This window comes from Anguilla rostrata, chromosome 4 (genome assembly GCF_018555375.3).
Source record: "Anguilla rostrata isolate EN2019 chromosome 4, ASM1855537v3, whole genome shotgun sequence".
NCBI lineage: Eukaryota > Metazoa > Chordata > Actinopteri > Anguilliformes > Anguillidae > Anguilla > Anguilla rostrata.
Window position 1 is genome coordinate 21,533,247 of NC_057936.1, and position 20,787 is coordinate 21,554,033.

Sequence of the window (20,787 nt, forward strand, 5' to 3'; positions counted from 1 at the left end):
GAAACTCAGGGACTGCGAGGCCTGACAGCGTTCTGGGGCAGGGCTTTTCCCCTCACCGAAAGTAGCACCGGCTCCTGGTCCTCACTTCGCTTTGAATTCAGATGCATGAGCTACACCCACAGCTGCTGTGGATGTTCCGTTTTAGTTTTTACACGCACACGTCGATTTATTAATATCCAGTACTTCCAGGAGCCTGTATCACGAAGCTGGACAACTGATAACTGCCCTGAGTAAAACCCAGAACAGCTCTTTACTTCAGCCCATGTTCCAGATTTGGGAGGGCACCAGACTTTACTCACTGCAGTCATCCAGCTAACTCAGTGATCCTGCTTCAGGATACAGGCCCCAGTTCAAAACACCCAGGCCTAAAACGCAGCTTAATTCACACGAACATTTTAAATAAACTCGATTAGCACGGAACTGCCACTTATATACCATTCAAGTGGCATTTACACGGCACTTAGATACTCATAAATCACACTGAAAAGAGTCTTGGGAAAAGACAGAGCCCACTTGTAGCACATAAAACTCACGGCCGTGACATTTGTCGCCCCAAATCGAGCTAAGACGAGATTTTGTGCTGGCCTGTCTGCTTCTCCACGCCTGAACAAGGGCACAAAGCAGGCCGTGATTACTCTAGTTTTATGTATGAGACCTCTGTGACCTCATGAATCCAGCCTGATTCCCTGGTAGCCCACGCAATATGCAGGGACTCCAGAGTAATTACAGTCCGGCAGTGCTTCTCTCATACTTTAATCTGATTTTTGCGATGTTGACATCTGTCTCCCCCGCTGTCCTCTCCTTGTCCTGCCCTGCTGTCCTCACACTGTGCATCACCGTGCTCCCCCCATAATCGCTCCCTGGATAATCCCACCTAATCCAATCCCCCCGTTTTTAATGAACAAAGTAGCAGTCTTGATTTTATTTGCTGGAATGTTCCATCATCTGCTTAATTGGTTTTTTTCCCTCCTTGTGTGCTTGTATGTGTGTATGTGTGTGTGAGAGTGTGTGCACACTTCACAAAAAAGACCAATGCTGACACTTTGGAAATCCATGTATCCATGTAGCATGTGTGAATGTGTTATCAATATCTCTCTCTCACACACACACACACACACACACACACACACACACACACACCAAACAACATCAACTTAACCAGCTGTCTACCCACAGATGCTATAATATCTTTACCAGACAGACAGGATTACCCCTTTCAAACGTACAGTGACAGCTTGAGGGGGAGGGTCAGCGAGGGCTTCCTGAACCCTCATCCAAACAAGTATGCCCAACTGAAGGACATCACATACACAAATGCTGATCTCAAATTATTACTGTGTGCAGACAACTTACATTAGGTACCCCCACAACTTCTCCACAGCTCATGAATAAGATAGATAAACACAGTGGAACTGTTCACAAACAAGGTGTGTGTCAGTGGGTCACACAGCCTGGCTTGAATGTTCAGAGAACTGCTGGCAGATATTATTGGACGTTGCTACAGGAAGAATTTCACACCATGTGGAAACAGAAGAGATGGCAAAAGGAGCTATTCTGCAGTAGACTGGAAGACTTAACAGGACTGGCCAATATCCAGTGCTACCAGCCAACTCCCCGACACACACACACACACACACACTCACATATTCACTCACTCACACACACACACACACACGTACACTCACACACACACACACACTCAGTCACTCACTCACACACACACACACTCCAGTACCCCCTACCTCCCTTCTACTGGCGACTGACACCTTTTTTTGGCAGGAAAGTGGCGGATGGCTGGGGACCAAGAGGAGAGCTATGGAGAGAAGAGGATCACTTCTCACGTTTCTTTACTCTCCATGCTCACACACACACACACACACATTGACAAACACACTCTTCCAAATACCAGATGGTGTTTTTGGAATATGCTACACATTTGTCTAGGATCTTAAAGGGGGGGGGAGAAAAAAAAAAAACTTCCTAAGAACACCACAAAACACACACACACGGACACACGCGCAAGCATGCGCAAACATATCAACACTACAATACTATTAATATTATGACAATAAATAATTAATGACGGAGATGCTCATGCCTCCCGAGGCCTTGCAACACAAAACTTCACAAACAAACAGGGGCTGGTGTGGGTTTGAATACGGGCAGACTGGAGCCGAACAGGGAAGAGCAGAAACGCGGCGGCGGCGGCGGCGGGTGTGAGAGCCGGTGTCCGCTGACTGCTTGGTATTGGGGCGGGGGTGGCACGGAGCCGCGGCCGGGCGAGAGACAGCCCTCGCTCTGTTCGGCGCTCTGCTCCTCAGGTTTACGGCTCTGGTCCAGAGCGGGGCGGAGCCCGTGACCCCCTGGTGTGAGCCATGCTAATGACACAGACGCCAGCTCCGGCCACTGCCTTTAAACGCCGATGCATTTCACATGCAATTGCTCTGAAATACATGAGAATTCGCCCCCATATCAAGCCTGAAACCCTTTTCCATCTGACGGTAAGGTATTATAAAAAAAGGTCTTTACAGACAGTATTAAATTAGCCAGCAATAAGACATTGGTCCAAAGAAGCAATACCCATCACACAACCGGAGTGGTAAAACACATCGACACTAGAAAGGGAACTAACTTGCATCATTACAATATGACTATTTGCATCTATCTTTACTTACTGGAGACCAAGGACAATTTACTGCAATGTGCAGAGAAGGTGGGTCTCTTCCCCATCTATGAATACATAAATGTGCGCATGGGCGGTGCCTTAACATAAAGTCGCCATGGTGCCCACCTGCACAGGAGTGGACTGGGGTCCATGGAGTTGGGGAGCATCTTCGCTCCCATTGTCCCCCCACAAAGAGAAGCTCCCCGCACATCAGACAGCAGAAACCAGCACCAGACAGGCCCAAAGACCCAGCTGTCTTGGCCGGCAGCCACAGCCCTCTAGGGGAAGAGATTGAGCGGGAGAAAAGAGAGATAGGGACAGAGAGGAGGAGGGGGGAGAACCCTACGGAGACTGGCCCTCCATACAGAGCCATGCCAGGCATAGAGAGGGGCCCTTTCTCTCACATAGCGACCCCCTAACCCCCCCTCCCCCCCCCAGACAGCAGGGATTTCACACGCATCTCTTCCACACAATTGATCCCTTCATTCCACGGCAGAAAGAGTGCGGCTTAGGCAGAGAGAGAGAGAGAGTGAGAGCAAGAGAGAGGAGGAGAGAGGAGACAGAGGGAGAGAGGAAGTGTGTGGAGCAAAGGAGAAGGGGATAAAAGGAACCAAGTTAAAGAGAAGGAAGAGAAAAAGAAACGATAAGATGAGAAGAGATGAAGAGAGAGAAGGCCTCAGACTGAGTTGAGCCCCCCCCCCAAGACTGAACTGATGACCTGTTCACACTCGACCACAGCCATTAAAAAACACCCACAAAAACAGCTATCGCCCAATAAAGAAACAGAACAGTCACATGATTAATATGAATTATGCGGCATTCTGCGTCCTGCGTGCTCTCTCCCCTCCCACTCCAGCCTCGGTCACCAGCAGCAGCAGCAGCAGCAGCATGCCCGTGGTCCTGAGAGAGGTGTCACTACGCAGGTCACTTGGCAAGCTTTACACAAATAATGTCGTGCGACACCTGACACCCGGGCCTTTGCAAACAGCACAGGCTTTGACACTCCAGTCCATATCCCCTCGTTCAGCGCATCGGAGCGCAGTCTTTCCCCCGCTGTAGAGAAACTGAAATGTGAAATTCACAGCAGCCCACAAACACCGCCATTTTGGGTATTACCGACGGGGAGATTATCTGAGGCAACTGTTCAGGTATGACATGAGAATAGAAGCTACATTCAAACAACCGCTACCAGCAACTCCACATTTAACCGTGCATTTTATTTAAAGAAAAATATAATTACCATCCATTTTTATTGTCATTGTTGTAATTGTTATTTTGTTACTGTTTATGTGCATAAACACATAAGAAAATTCTCTTTGTAAAAAATGGATTTTAAAAAGTTTCCTAAAAAAAAAAAGATGACTGCCACCTACTGCCCTCTTTTGCCATCACCATGTGCTGCATTCCCTGGGAGCGAAGCCTCAAGAAGTCCACCATAAAATCACAACAAATACTACAGCATATCAGAGCTTGTACTTACTGGTGATTAATATCTGAATATATTTATTACAAGATTTTCTGTGATATTAAGAGTTGAACTCCCAGTAAATACCTTTGGGGCAGGTTGCAAGAATGTTTTGAACGTAATGAGCAAAAGGAATCGAGATACTAAGGTCAATCAAAAATAGAAAAATCTTCAAGGCTATGGTGAGTTTGTTATGTCCCACTGTTCATTTGTGAATTTAGTTTTTTCGCAAACTTTTTTCACAGCAAGGACCTTTTAACCATTTATTTTTTACTACAGCGATATACAGTGTAAGCAAAGTATATCTGGACAATACAGCAATTAGAATTTAGAGTATTTTTTTATTTTGAATAGCAGGCCTGAGCAACTCAAGGTATATCATTTATTTGTGTTTAAAGTAGTATTTCATACAAATAAAACTTATTTGCATTAAATTGTGTTCAGCAATAACTGAAGACTGACTGAAACCTTGAAACAATCTTGATTAAAATGTTACTGCAGTACCGTTTAAAAGTGAATAACAGTACCCAGAATTGGATACTTTCGAAGATGTTCATTTACAAAAGCTACAACAAAAATAATAGGAGTATGTCATTTCAAAAATAATGATTATTTATCTTTTTTGTATTTAAGCAACACGGGTGGGCCATTCTGAGATTAACTTGTTCTTCATTGCTGGAGGTTTTACACTGTATCAGCAATTATGGGAATGAATTCGTAGAACATAGCAAAGTTTGTGGAAATATGATTGCAAACGAAGGTGCATCACCTATGAGCCATTTTTCAAACTGAAACCCATGAAGGAGATACAGAAGAGAAAACAAAAAGTCTAGCCAGGAGTAAAGAAATACTTAAAAAAAAAAAAAAAAAAATCATGGACTGTAATTTCTGCAAAGATTTTTACGGAACGTTTTGGCAAAATATTAATTTCTTCAAAACAACAAAGAGTCCCTCCATCATGGAAAGATGGTAATTGCAGAAATATTTCCCGGGCAGGTCAAGGATGACTTGAGAATTTTCTAATCTCACAGCACTCTTCTGATCCCCCCCAATCAGAGAGAAATGAGAAACCAGCACACTTCCAAATCCAAAGGAAATCAATGAAATAAACACATGAAACGGGGCTGCACGTTCGCTTTTAAATTGCCTGGACAAATTCCAAATTTGCTCTTCCTCAGTTCTCTCCATTTAGATTCACGCGCAGGCAGATCCAGAGATGATTCTCTTCCTCTCCTCCATCCCTTGTTCACAAGCCAACAAAACAACTCCATGCCAAGTGCAGGATTCCCAGGAGAATTGCTTTTTCACATTTATGAAGATTCATGGAACGCTTCATAAATCAATTGCTTTTTCATTAAATTTTGCAATAGCGCAAGAGTAAAAAATAAACAGATATTAGCAAATACACACAAAAGCTAAACATAACAAAAGAGAGGGTAGGGCCAGGCTGCCGAGTGCCTTACTCCTGAACTGAACACACCCTCAGGCAGCGCTCTCTTCTAAAGGCACCGAACATATGAGCGGATATTACCGTCTTTTGTCCCACAGTGAAATCGAAATGAAAAACTCTGGAAGTAGCCGTCTCAAGAACAAAATCCCCCTGAAAAAATAAAGTTCTCAAAATGTCTTGGACATTAATATTCCTCGCCTTGCTTATGATGTTCTCACAGGATACCTAAAATTGGCACTCACCCACAGCCAGAAAAACACTGGATTTTCCACAGCATCTATATTGGAGTTGTTTTTTCTGACATGCACGCACACACATGCACACACACACACTCTCTCTCTCTCTCTCAATTGTTTACAACATTTTGAAAAAATAAAACTACAATATGAGGTGCTGTCAACACATCATATAAACATTCATTTTCATAAATTTGAATTTATTTATAGTTAAAGTTAGGTCTGTCAAGTTAAATCCAAAATTAATGAAAACTAACAGGCTATGACCATTTTAACTACTTCTACCAATTCTACTGATGATATCAAGCACGCATTCTAGCAGTTTTTTGTGATCAGTTCTGATTCGACCCGAATGCAAAATTTCCTCAGCTTCTCGGTCCCAGAATGCCAGCGTTCAGCTTCCTTACTGTGTGACAAATTAATTTCCTTTCCCCCCGTGGGAGCGCTAACGCAGGACAGGCTAGCAGATTGAGGCTCCCCGTGAGCCCACGCCGGGCCGTGGCGGGACGCGTGCAGCGCTGCCTGGTGAGAGAGAGAGAGAGAGTGGTCTCCCGGGGCTGCCGGGCTCAGGGTGCGAGGCGCGGGGCAGGGGGAGAGAGGGAATGCGTGCCACGCACCGGAAGCTCCGGCAGACACTTTTAATCCTCCAATTTCCTCCGCCCCCATCAGCTCTGCCTGGCCCAGGACGGAACGAGAAACGCGCTCGAGCGCCGCGTGAAGCTCGCCGCCCAGCCGCGCGCCGCGACAGACGCAGAAAAGACCAGCATATTTCATGTTTACAAGCTCTACACCTCAAATGCATGGAGCTGAGATCGTTACAAAGTTTATTATCTAAACAACCTGAAAATGCACATTAAGAAATTGATTTATGGTCAGGTGTTACTGTATGTTTTTTGGACCTACGCATACATGATAGTAAGCTAGATGAATTATTATAAAATGAAATTATTTTTGTATGGATAGAAAAAGGGTTAAATTATTTCCCATCTTTAACACAGCCAATAAAAAGAAAACAAATTACGTCTCAGCTCGATTGCTATTTCAACCAGTAGAGCGAAGTTGGTCCATGTGACACTGCAAAAGAAAAATCTAATTTTACTTGTTTGTGCTCATCATTTCTATCACTCAGAAAATTAAAAGGCTCCAGGCCAAGACTAAATGTTGACAAACGTAACAGGTTCTTTGCCAGATTTTGTAGTTGTTCTGTTCTTGGTCTTCCTTAAAGGTTTTTTAAATAACGCTTACACTCGTCTAGCATATAAAGTACACAAAAATTCCTTGTAATGCCTCATGTAACAAATTCTCTTGGCAAACATCACTAATTCTGTGTCAATGTTTTTGACTTCATAGACTGAATACAAAGTGAAGTAACATATCACATGATCATCTCGACGTTTAAATACCATCTTCATTCACCCCAGCATCGTGTCGTTATTTTTTATTTGTGCATTTACTGCGCTGACAAGCGCAGCAGCGTATTACAGAGAGCAGAGGCGAGCAGCAGGATCTAAACTCAGCAAAGTGAGCTCTTGACCAGGCTCTGGGTCCAGTGGCTGGTGTCTGTCTGAGAGCAGCCGAGGCTCAGAGGCTCCATGTTGAGTGTACACACAAATCCCTCCAATTAACTGCAGCTCTGACCACGCCGCGCTCTCATTACCGCCCTGCGCTGGGCTCGGAGGCCCTTTCAACCTGCTGCCAGCCCCGACTCCAACCTCAGAACTTCCGGAGAGCGCCACAAAAGCCTAGCTGAAATCCACAGTCAACAACTGCACCGGATAATTACAATCAACACCCTTTGTGAACAACATCTGTTCTGTTGACAAAGTGAGCATTTAACAGTCTACCTCTTTGTTCTTTTCTTCCCCAGTCGCCACTTTGCTGAACCGCTTGCCATCCAGAGCCCCCAGCGCAAGTGACAAAAATGAGCCTGAATTAATGATAATGACGAAAAACTGATCCCACTTACACCAACAGGAAAAGACATGATTGGCTGAATTAATTATCGCCATGTGCGCGATGATAAACTCTCCCAACCTCCCACTTTGTCAAACGGAGTCCACAGGCCTGTATTACTTCAGGTCTATTAGTAGCACCTGTATGAGGACAGCTGGGATCGGACAGATACTGTATAAGGGCATTTAATTATAGCCATGTTACAGTCTTCTCACATAATTAGATTGCTGATGCTTACGTTGTCAGCGGTGGCTATCCCTTGTAGACCTGTAAATTATTTAATGCTCCTCACACACACACACCTTTCTTTCACTATAATATATAAATATGCATAGGTACACCCACACACACACACACACACACACACACACACATAGCCTTTATGTCACTTTTTTAACACACACTCACACGCACATACAGACTAAAAAAACATGCTCACACAAACAAGACTGCCTTTTGCCCGCTGGGGGTCTGTTCACTGACAAGTGGATTATAGAAGCAGCGCTTGTACTGCAGATGAAATCACATTAACCCCTCAGGTGGTGGAGTATCGCATCAGCGCAGAGCGTAAACGCACTGGCGGGTGGACTGCCCCGCCGCCCCGGACCTCCGTCACCCCACCCCCGCCCCCCGCCCCCCAGCAGAAACACCTCAGGAGAACAATCAGGGTTAATTGCAGGCGCTAATTTAAAAACAAAGCCTGCATGAATTTATACACGCGTTTATCACGTTCATCTACGCGGCCGCCGAGCCTTTGAAAGGGATGACACGCCAAGGCAAAGATTAAACTGATTATTTTCCCCTGCCACAATAATCAGATAAGACAAAAGGGTATGTAGATGGGAATATAATTATGTGCATACACAAATATGTGCATAATGAAATGACTGCGCTAGATGTGAAAAAACATTGTTTCACCGTTATTTAAGTTTGTACTTAGCCAGGTAATTCTGCCATGTAATTAAACTAATTTTATTACAAGCAGAAAAATAACATGGAGGCACTGTAACAATAATAAAAGTCTGTAAAAATAAAAAATCAACACTTCAGAAGAAGCGTCAAGTTCCCCTGTGCACAATTCTGAGCAGCAAACTATTGGAATCTGCGCAGGACCAACGCCACGAAAGTTTTCGAGTAACATACAAAATGTTGGATAGCGCATTATCACACAGGAGCACACCGCGAGCCGGGTAAGAGGAGGCTCGGGGAAGCGGGAGACGGAGGCAGAAGCTGCGAGGGCGAGAGTAACGAGACAGGCAGGCAGGGTCTGCGAATGCGTGACACGCTCAGTTAGGACGGCTCCACACCAGCGGGGAGAGGGAGAGGGAGACGGCGTTCCCACCGGCGCTGCCGAGACGCGCACCATATGCTGAGATCGCACCGCCAGAGCACCGAGAAAACAGAACGGGAGGTGAAAGTAACAAACTAAACACACCGATGCGCAAAACTCATTTTAAGATGCTATTTCGGTACTTTTCGTCTTCTACAAAATAAGTCACAATTTTACAACCGTAGCTTGCATCTAATTTGGGTAATGCAAGATTTATTTATCTTTCAACTCTGATACTTAAATATCCACTCAGAATACTGATTGTTCTCCTCTATGGTCATGACAAACTTCACAGGGAATAAACTGAGAAAAAACTTTGTTTTTTGCTCAACACCAAGAGACTATTTTCCATGTTTATAGATGTCAAAGTAATTCTAAAGAAAATGGTTAATATCCTAAGCATGGTTGTGCAACTTGTACAAAAGTGATTATTTCTAAACTGATCTGCAAATATTGTTGATAAATGTGTTTGTAAAAATTAAGACTTTGTTTCACAAGATAATTGTTCCCCTTTCAATTAATATTATAAGAAATACATATTTTCAGAGAGATATGAAAACCATGAAAGTCAAATACATCTGCTGTTTTTTTTTTCCCAAAAGAATGAATTAAATATGAAGGAAGTAAGAAATTTGGAAAGATCCTAAAATGTAGGACCCTCTGGCTGCCTCTCACTGAGGTTCGGGGGGGGGGGAAGGGAAGGGGGGGTTAACTAAGAAGCGACCGAAAGCTTACTGTAGATAACATGGCTACAAAGTAGTTCCGTTCCAACTGGGAATCCTGAAACTTTTTGTGTTGCTGTTTGAGGCTTGAAGTCTTATCTGCTGCACGCACCAAAGCTGGACACCATGAAAGACAATTCAAACTGACCATTGCTGGAAGCGGTAGCCTAAACAGAAACACTAAACAGAATGTGATCCAGAATACGACGAACATTTTCACTGACAAGCCCTAAAGCTGACGTTTGCCTCATCGCTGTTCTAATGTAAGGAAATTAGCCTAAATGTTAGGTTCGATTTAAAGTGGGATTTAAAAAATTTTCATAAAGGTATTAAAGCAAAAAGACAGTGCGCCCTTTAACAAACTATTAAAAACTATTTCTTATTTTGGATACTATAGAATACTAATCCATAACAAAACCATTAAAAACTATTTCTTATATAGGACACTGCACGATACTAATGCACATCCCTCTGATGGTGTTCTTATATCTCCATCAACAGAACTGATGTAGACAGTTACTTGGTTAACAATAAATTTGTTCTTGAAACAGGTGCTAGTATTCATTTTAAAAAGATGTTGCCAATTGTTAATATTTCTTACAGTGTTGCTATATAAACATGCCCTAAATATATTTTTAAGTTAACCAACACGTCTCATCATGCATACATTAATACTCCGTTTTCATTTTTAAACATTAGCAGAGACAGAATATAGAACATCCAATTGTATAGCACACGAGAACAAAACAACTGTCAGGATAATTATTTGAAATAATTATCATGACCCCCTTTTTTAAAATAATCCTCTTTCCGCTATTGCCCAATTTAACCTTCATTGCCATTAACAACTCGGTGATATTACACTGCACACTGGGGGATTAGGTTTGTCAAAGCGACTGTTGACTAATTAAAATAAATGAGTGTGCAGAACAGAATGCCATCAATGGAAATTAAATCTAACTTTCCCTGAACTCACACACAAGATAATTAACTGTTTTACATAAAACATAATAAAGCCATTAATCTGTACAAGAGCAGAGCAAACTAACTGAAATACAGTTATTCTATACTGGTTTGGATGATCACACAGAAAGGCTGTGTCTGTTCTTCTAGGTTAGGTCACTGATTTGAATTACAAAAAATGAACTGATCCTGACATACAATGGAGTAACAGAAATTACAGTGGCCAAGATAATAACACAGATCACTGATGTATCACGGGGTGGAAAAAGCATTTTAATCACAGCAACATGATCTTTTGATTGTGATAAGCATATATGTGATGACATACACAGTATGTGTTTAAACAAATTACATTTTAAAAAGCCAGCCATTCATTTTTAAAGGAAATTTTAAGCAAGGTGTGTAAGTATAAGTATTTCAAATTAGTCAATGCGTTAGGGCTTTGTAGTCCTAAAACAGAATGAAAAAATATGAATATTTATATGAATACTCTATATTTAAATAATCAATTATAACACTTCTATACACTAAACAAAGATATTATCGTTTAAGCACCTGACTTCCAGAATTCCAGTGTTCAAGCCAATAAAGAACCTTAATTCACAGAATCCAAAAACAGAAGCACAGACACTGGACACTGGACTCAAAAGAGAAAATCAGAACAGACCGAAAGATTCACCTAAGTTAAAAGTTTTTCTGAGGTGACTGAGGAGGCTTACTTTCTACAGGACAGTAGAAAGACAGACAGTTCACACAGAAATGTATTAATCAAAGGTGTGCTACTTTAGATATTACTCTGGGAGTTGAGAAACACTGTATCAAATAACAATAAAAAAAGCTCATTAGCACTTATGGTACTTTTTGAACAGGAGAACATTTAACAGTGTCATAAGAGCAAAAATGCATTACTGACACAACAAAACCTTTTTATGCTACTTGAAACATCTCTTTCATCGACAGCACTTACACTTCCATATTATACAGGCTGTTCTGCGGCAATGATTCTATACTACCCACTACTTTTTTCTGAATACAAGTCAATTATGGAAGTTAAGAAACAAGTTCAGGCTCTCAGGAAATTGTCACTTCAGACCTCAATCCAAGCCGGCAGACAAAAAAGGAATTAAGTTAAGAGCACTCTGACTGCCGGCTCCCTGCTCCACATCCCCCCTCTGCCCGTCTTCAGCCGCGGTCCCCGGGAGAGCCACAGAGCGGAATTCCTACACATCACCACCCCCGCCGCAAAACAACAAAAACGCCACTATGCGACCCCCGACCCCCACGCTCCCTGGAACACCCCTCACCCCCACCCCCAAAAAATACATCTCTGGGAATTTTCCTTACGCAACCTCAATGCACGTGCAGGCGCGGAAAAAGAGGTGACCGTTTCTCTCCCCTCTCCACTTTGCCGGGTTCCTAAACTGGAGCGTGCAACGCGACTGATGTAGATGCGGTGGTCTGGCTGAGGGGGAGAGGGGTGGGAGTGGAGGGGGAGGGGGGGGGGTGCCGGAGTGGCATTCTGAAAGTTTGCGGTTCTCTTACGGGGAGAATAATGGAGCCATTGTCTCCCGGCAGCTCAACAATCTTCTTTTATTCGAGCTGGCATGAAACCTGCTCGCAAAAAGAATAATACTCGCCCACTGCAAAAACTCCAATTCCCATTCCGCCCAAATAAAACAGTGATTATAATAACGAGGGGAATAGCAGCGGTGCTAGCAGTGGCGCTGCGCGGCTAACGAGCGCTGCGCTAATGAACGCCGGGGCGCTGGGGGCTCCAGAGCCCTTTCATCCCCGCCGGCCGAGCTCAGCCCTATCTGCTGGCCACAATGGGCCATTGTGCATCCCTGCCCCTCCTCGTCTTTCAGCCAGGGCTACAGACCGCCACTTTCCCTCCTTCTCTCCCCTTTCTCTCTCCCTCGCTCCCACTTTCCCCCCCTCTGCCTGTCTCTGCTGGGGCGACAGGGGTGTCAAAGGTTGTCTGGCCTCGCTGACCACAACAAGCAAGTTAATCTGCCCGGGCGCGGGGTCCGGACGGTCCGGGGAGAGCGCGGGGCTCTTTCTCTCTCCCCCTGCGCGCGCGTTAGCCGCAGCCGCTGCGTGTCATAGCTCTGGAGCGCAGCGCGACGCTCGCCACTCTCGTCTTTGGCTACAGGCTTTGAAGCGCTGCGCAAACTTTCCTCAGTGTAAACAACGCATCGGATGGAATTGGACACAGCACTTCTTTTCTTTTTCCCTTCTTCCTTGTTAAAACGTCTTCACCGAGAGGCTTTTCTTTGATTATTTGTAACCAGAAGATGTGGAAACTGTTTATTTGTCTAAATACGGCGAGAACCGGCTTTCGCTTTTCTCTGCAGAAAAGTGAAGAATCGCTTAATGAAAGTTGACAGCTGAACTGTCGTTTTTGTGCGAGCGAATAATTATTTCCAAACAAATGGATGTTTCTGCTTTCAGACCCAGTTTGAAGTCAAACAGAACCGAACTGCGAGGACGTACTGAAAGCCAACTTATTTCTTCAACCCATCAAGATTTTTCCTCTAAAATCCCAAACCAAACAGACAACGAGAGGATACAGGAAAAAAAAAACATTCACAAAGAGGACAAGTGTGGCAAGGCGGACAGAAAAAGGAAACAGTAAAATGAACATAGGGGAGAGGAAAAAAAAACAAAATCAATCCACAAGTCAATTATCTAATGTCAAGTTGAAGAATTAAGTTTTTTTTTTTTTTTTAAAAGCCAAAGATGCTTTTGTGTCTTTTTTTGTGTGAGAGAAAGAGGGAGGGAAGTTTTTTTTTTTTAGGAAAAAAAAAAAAAAGGAATGAAAAGAGGGGGAAAAAAACAGCTTTGGTCGCTGCCAACTTACCATCCACCACGTCCTGGCCGAGATGTCGTAGCAGAGCTGCCATTTGATGGAGCCTTCCGAGGTTTTGCCTGCCATTACGCTGTCAGCAAGCTTCATCTGATGCTAGCGCACTCACCGGAGATAAGACACCTAATTGAGAAAACATTTGCACTGGCATGTTGGGCAACATGTAGCCCGCTCCATACCATATGGAATCATGGGTAAAAAAAAAAAAAAAAAAACCTCCTTGACAATGAACCAATCTCACGCAGACCCCGTGGCAAGGTGAGCGGCAGTCATCTGCTCACAGAGCGAGCTGTCTTTAAAAAAAAAAAAAAGAAACAGAGCGATGAGCCCCTTTTCTTCCACTTCACCGAGTGCCTGAGGTCGTTTTTTTTTCTCCCCGTTTCTTTAATTAGGGTTCGCTCTTCATTATCACCGCAATCATCACCACCACCATCATCATCATCATCACCGCCACAACTGGCCAGTTGGTCTGCACGAGTTCCTCTTCTTCTCTTTGGGTTGTTTTTTTTGGAGGAGTGGAGAGATTTAATAGGACAGAGTCAGGTAGAGGAGTGAGGGCAGTTGACTGCAGCGCCACAGGCTATTAGCCTGAAATTTCTACTGGACAGATGGAACTGCTTAGAAACTATCATGCAACGTTTTGTTCTGGGCATTTCCCCCCCCCCGCTTCTCCCTTTCCCGGCAAACATGTATCTGATGGCTTTCGTGCTTTCTCGCAGAGAAACGCCGCATCACCCGCCGCAGGACCCGAGCACCGCGGGGTGGTCGCACGCTTTTATCTGATGCTTATTTTTCTTTTCCGTTTCCCCGCTTTCCTTTCATGGAGCCGACTCACGGAAAGCACGCCGAATCGCAGGAGGACAGAAAACCCCACCGCGGACAGTTCTCATCACTTCTCCTAATTGTTCACTTTTATGGTGGATAAGTAAGTGATCTAGACACTTCAGCTACGGACGGTACGCTTTTTAAAAAAGCTAAATAAATGAACGTAAAAGCTACAGCGTAGGATAAAAGGATAACTTTTTCACACTATTTTCTCTACGTTCTTTTCGTTACATAAAACTATGCAGAGTACGGCAGAAAGTCAGCTATGAAATTAAAATGAATCATTACAACAATCCACATTAAACAATGTACTGCATGCTGGAATGTCTCAATAGAACATGTTTTATGGGAAACTCATGTGGGCAATATAAAAACCCATTTAAAAGGGAGGCAAGTACAGCCCGCTTTCATCACTCTAATTTTTTTTTTTAAATGATAAATTTGAGCGAGTGGCAGAGTTGCTGTTGCACCCAGAATACACCCAGAACGCACCCAGAACGGGAACACAGGCTGCGCTGTGAAGCGCCCCGCTCTGCTCTGAAAAGGGAGAGGGCCGGCGCTGGGTCCACCTGAGCCGGGGCTCGGGGGGCAGGGCCGTGTCACAGGAGAGGCGCGCGAGCGCGGCCGGCAGGTCCGAGCGGCTCAGGTTCCCCCGCCGGGGCGGCCCGCCGAACAGTCGCCCCATTGTGCCGGAGGAATTCGATTGGGGCGGAGATAGGCTCCTTCGGTCTGGAGGGGAGCGGAGCGGAGCGGGCGGGGGCGGGGGCGCGCAGGTACCCCCCGCTCGGCGGCCCAACGGAACGCTCGCGTGACCTCCGACCCCGCGGAGGGGGCTTAAGAGAGGAGCAAACTGGCATTAAGCTCCTGCCCAAGTGAGCAAATGTAATCACTTTTTAATGAAAGCTCCTCGGGAGCCAGTTCCCTTTCAATAAACACACGATTAAAAACGCCACTTGTTCGCTATGATCAGCAGAGGGCAATAAAAAAATATTTAAACTGTAATTAGTGTCCCAAAATAAAGGATACATTTTCTTCTTATTATATTCACTTAAATGAATCATTCAAAAAACACCCTTTATTGCAGGTAAGCGAATAATCTAAAGAAAACTTACTTTAAAAAAATCTGCCATAAAAAAAGTTGAATTCTAATTAAGATTCACATTTTAAAAACAATTGAGGACAAAAAAAAAAAAAAGCTTGTGTTGCACATTAGAGACATTTTTAGGCAACTTAGGATAACTCACCAAAACATGACAAAATTTTAAAAAAATCAAGAAATACAGCTGTATATTGATGGTAGTATTAAGGTACTGAATTAAGACATTTTCCTAACCTGACTTATTAGTTCCCCAAATGATATAATAAATGAACAATAGTAAAACCGATACATATTGAATAAAAGGAATAAAGAAATACAAATGCTCTCATTTCTCTGTCTCACACACACACACACACACACACACACACTCGGTTCCTGCAGTACACACACAGCGTTTGACCCAAATAGGCTGTCACTGATTAGGCGTCTCAGTGGAGCCGGCGCTCTAGAAGGTGACCCCGCGGAGATTTATGCCTAAAAAGACATCAGAGCCGCGGGGGGCTGGAGCCCCGAGCCGCTGGGCGTGGATTGCAGCCACGGCCGGTAGCGTCCCGGCAGCTACCGCGCGCGCCGCTCGCTATCTATCCATCATAGTCCTGAGAGCTGGGGTCAGCCACGCGCGGCTGTCCACCCAACGCTCACAACACCTCACAAACTGCCCTGTTCTAGAGGTGCCATCAGGCGCCATGCAAAACATATTCGGCTTTTTCTCTGTTATACACGCACGCAATCGTGCAATGTTCGTGCCGAGGAGGAGGCAAGCGGATATAGAGCAAATGCAGTTTAATTATGGGAGCAGGAACACTGCACACTGTTCTCAGTTCAGGTTTTGTACATTTAAATCTGGAGATTATACGTACTGTACACGCTCAGTGTAGCTTGTGAACGCTTTTGAGAAATGTCAGGAACAGAATTATCTTTCCATGTAAAAGCAGGTCATAAATACAAAGAAAGAACAAAAAAAAAAAAAAAAAACTATAAATGGTACCTCTCCAAATTAAGATACCATTCACAAGAAATATAGGTATCTCTGCTATTACTACTGCAATGTGAATATGCGCACATCAGTAATGCACAGTGTTCTACAGACCTGTTCCAGGAACCAAATAAGACGGGAGCCCTCAATGACATTTTTTAAAGGAACATTTGACCCCAATTCTGAAAATGCTTGTTCTCCGTATTGCATACTGTAATATTTATCAGGACTCAAAATATTGCCACAACCAGGTGTTTTATAATTGCTCAAAGCTGCAGTCATAACTGCTAAATTGTGAACAAAAAAAGTTATTTTGTCTTAATGAAATAATACGATTACTACTTTTTAAGCTACGGATATGTTTTTCTAAAATATTGTCCTGTGGTCACAGTTGACATGATTCGGTTGGTGTGTTTTTCATGAAACAGAAACACATTCTTAAACTGGCCAGAAGGAGGCAGTGTTGTACTTGCATGTTTGATTCTTTTCATTTGAATTTTCACTGAACTTGGTTTTATTTGTCCTGCATCCAATTTCATTTCAGAGAGAATTTACAATAGCAAACATTCAGAACATAAATACCTTTCATATCCAGAGGAGACAGTTGTGCAAGCGTGTCTGCTTTCTTTCCGTGTTCGCTGATGTCTGCAGCAAAAGTTTTCATCTTTGTTTTTAGTTCCCAACATTTTCTCCTTGGCCAGTCCTGCATCAAAGATGAAAAGTAGAACAATTTTCAAATCATTTTGTTTTACAAATGTAAATACAAAATACCTACATGAGTTTGCTTTAACTTTTAAATTCACAAAAGGAATGTATGAGCCATTTTCAGACAAACACGTAACCTATTCACAATCTCTTTCACACCGGCTTTACACCGGACAAAACCCGCCCACTTAAGACTGTCGATATTTAATTGTCTTTACTTCCAGCAAAAGAATCAGAGGAAATCTTTTTAATGAAGGTAGCCCAAATACAAGGAGGAAACCAGAACTTCAATTTGTATTAAACCTGCACTATAGCTGCCATCAAGGGATCGAGCGCAATGCCTTCGCCATAGTCTTACAACAGCTACGCTGTTTATAAAAGTAACGCCACTTTGAGAAAGAATACTTTGCACTGAAGAAGCCACTGCATATTCTATTAAAGAGGTCTGCTGGGCTTCCAGAAATACCACTGAATTGTGACACACTTGATTTGTGTGAAGTTCCAGCGAACACCAAAAATTAGACAAGCATAGAGTAACATTACAGGCAAATTACATGAAGTATTCAGAGCCTAAAATAAAATGAGATTTCCAACGTTTACAAAAACTTGACATTGACAGTATTGACAAAGTACTGTACAGTATATCCATACAGAAAACTTTCACAGGAAAATACATATAGATTCAATGGCATGCATGGTGCTTTGCTCAAAACCTTTAAAAAGGGAACAGAACAGTCCTGCACATTTTTCCAATTTATCCAAGAATCCAATAACTTAACCAAATGTGTCCGCTACCTTACTTCCTCTTACCAGCTATAATTCAAAATGCTGAGAAACATGATTGCCTGCATCTGTTTTCCTTTTCTAGTTTTTCAAACATAGGTCTACCCTTTGGCAGGCAGCAACGCACCCACCCAGTAAGCCCCCGCCCCCCACCGACCCCCCACCATATCTGTACATCTTCGTTCTGTTACCCAACACAGTAAGGGTGGGCGTGTCAGTCCAGTGACCAGGAGCGTAATACCAAAAAGCAGCTCCTCTGCTAATGCCCGAACATCCGGCTGAACTGATGAATTCAGTACGCCTGCAAGTACCTGCGGTGCAACAGCACCAGAACATCCCGGTGCCCTACAGACACGCTCTACTGGCGCAGCTGATTTTACACCTCATATTTCACTCGTTGCTCAAAACTGAAACAAACGTAGATGCTGAGTTTTCTCCTACCCTAAATGGTGAACGAAATAAAATCTCTGAAATAGTTATGATTCTGCACACTGGAGCGATGCAGACTACTTCTACATCCACTGCCACCTTCTTAGACCACTTCTGGAAATGAAGTGTTCCAGGACTTGCAGAACATTAGAAGCACTAAGTGAAGCATTTGACAAAACCCAGGAAGCTCACTTCCAAACAAAAGTGTTTGTTTTCATGCATTTTTCCTCTCTGATTGTTGACAGATGCCTTCGTGTTCCAAGCTGTTGGGACTGCGGAGGGGGAAAAGCACGCTGTAAAATATATTTTTCACTAAAATATATGTTTGCCAAAGCATATATGCATTATATAAACAATGCCTTAGAAGCCGGATCGGTGGAATGGTTTCGTCAAACATTAAGGCCTTCTTAAAATATATCTGTGTGACATCACGTTAGTGGCACAGCGGTGACTCATCTGATGACATTCTGCAAGAATGTGAGAGAAAGCACGGAGCCCTGCAGGTTCGGTCCTGTAGCTGTGCTTGCTATTTGTTGGTGGCATTGTTCTCTCTCACTTGGGTCTGGCTCTTTGACTCCTGCCATGTTGTGCAGCAGTCTCTTGTCAGGGAGGTTTGCAGGGAGAGAGAGCGGGCTAATGGAGACCTGCTGCGGACCTGCTCCTGCGATGAGAAACACACCGCGCTCAGAACCCGCTCCTGCGATCAGAAACACACCGCGCTCAGGCCCCGCTCCTGCGATCAGAAACACACCGCGCTCAGGCCCCGCTCCTGCGATCAGAAACACACCGCGCTCAGGCCTCGCTCCTGCGATGAGAAACACACCGCGCTCAGGCCCCGCTCCTGCGATCAGAAACACACCGCGCTCAGGCCTCGCTCCTGCGATGAGAAACACACCGCGCTCAGGCCCCGCTCCTGCGATCAGAAACACACCGCGCTCAGGCCCCGCTCCTGCGATGAGAAACACACCGCGCTCAGGCCTCGCTCCTGCGATCAGAAACACGCCGCGCTCAGGCCCCGCTCCTGCGATCAGAAACACACCGCGCTCAGGCCCCGCTCCTGCGATCAGAAACACACCGCGCTCAGGCCCCGCTCCTGCGATGAGAAACACCGCGCTCAGGCCCCGCTCCTGCGATCAGAAACACACCGCGCTCAGGCCCCGCTCCTGCGATGAGAAACACACCGCGCTCAGGCCCCGCTCCTGCGATCAGAAACACACCGCGCTCAGGCCTCGCTCCTGCGATGAGAAACACACCGCGCTCAGGCCTCGCTCCTGCGATCAGAAACACACCGCGCTCAGGCCCCGCTCCTGCGATCAGAAACACACCGCGCTCAGGCCCCGCTCCTGCGATCAGAAACACACCGCGCTCAGGCCTCGCTCCTGCGATCAGAAACACACCGCGCTCAGGCCCCGCTCCTGCGATCAGAAACACACCGCGCTCAGGCCCCGCTCCTGCGATGAGAAACACCGCGCTCAGGCCCCGCTCCTGCGATCAGAAACACACCGCGCTCAGGCCCCGCTCCTGCGATCAGAAACACACCGCGCTCAGGCCCCGCTCCTGCGATCAGAAACACACCGCGCTCAGGCCCCGCTCCTGCGATGAGAAACACCGCGCTCAGGCCCCGCTCCTGCGATCAGAAACACACCGCGCTCAGGCCTCGCTCCTGCGATCAGAAACACACCGCGCTCAGGCCCCGCTCCTGCGATCAGAAACACACCGCGCTCAGGCCCCGCTCCTGCGATGAGAAACACCGCGCTCAGGCCCCGCTCCTGCGATCAGAAACACACCGCGCTCAGGCCTCGCTCCTGCGATGAGAAACACACCGCGCTCAGGCCCCGCTCCTGCGTACACCTCGCTCGTTTGAGCGCGCTCCAACATGCTGCGATCCGCCGCAGGACGCCAGGGAAAAGCGCCCAATAATGGGCCCATTGTTTCAGCTCAGCAAAAAAGAAAAAATGCATTTAATCCGACTGGAATCAACCAGAATTAAATCCAGAAAAAAACATGACAGACCACCTTCTTCTGAAGAGGTCTTCACCAAATCGGTGAGGTGCATTACATTCAGAATTTAATACTGATGTAAAACAAATTGACTCATTGCTTGAAGAACAAATGGTAGTAATTCTTCAAGATAATCTTATTTTCATTAAATACAATTTAGCCAAATCAAAACTAATTTTTTTATTTTTTATCAGAACAACCAGACCAGAGCTATATAATGACTCTCTAAATATTGGTCACCATGAGATATGACATTAGACATGGCCATAATTAGGCTGCTTCATATATACTCATACTATTCAATCAGGGCAATAGTTAT

At 44.8% G+C, this 20,787-nt stretch overlaps 1 protein-coding gene across 6 annotated transcripts in view; it reads right to left on the minus strand.

Annotated features, from left to right (window-relative positions):
• nfia (nuclear factor I/A) overlaps nucleotides 1–20,787 on the minus strand; it is a 205,217-nt gene that overhangs the window by 176,785 nt on the left and 7,645 nt on the right. For 2 of the 6 annotated variants that reach the window (XM_064331319.1, XM_064331318.1), the window contains exon 2: nucleotides 17,133–17,253. Coding sequence is in view for 4 of the 6 variants with exons in the window: in XM_064331315.1 (XP_064187385.1) it covers nucleotides 13,645–13,740 (96 nt within the window). In the remaining 2 variants the exon portion in view is untranslated. Of the gene's footprint in view, nucleotides 1–13,644; nucleotides 14,794–17,132; nucleotides 17,254–20,787 lie in introns of those variants that run through there. The other 4 variants (XM_064331315.1, XM_064331310.1, XM_064331311.1 and 1 more) reach the window with 3 other exon arrangements.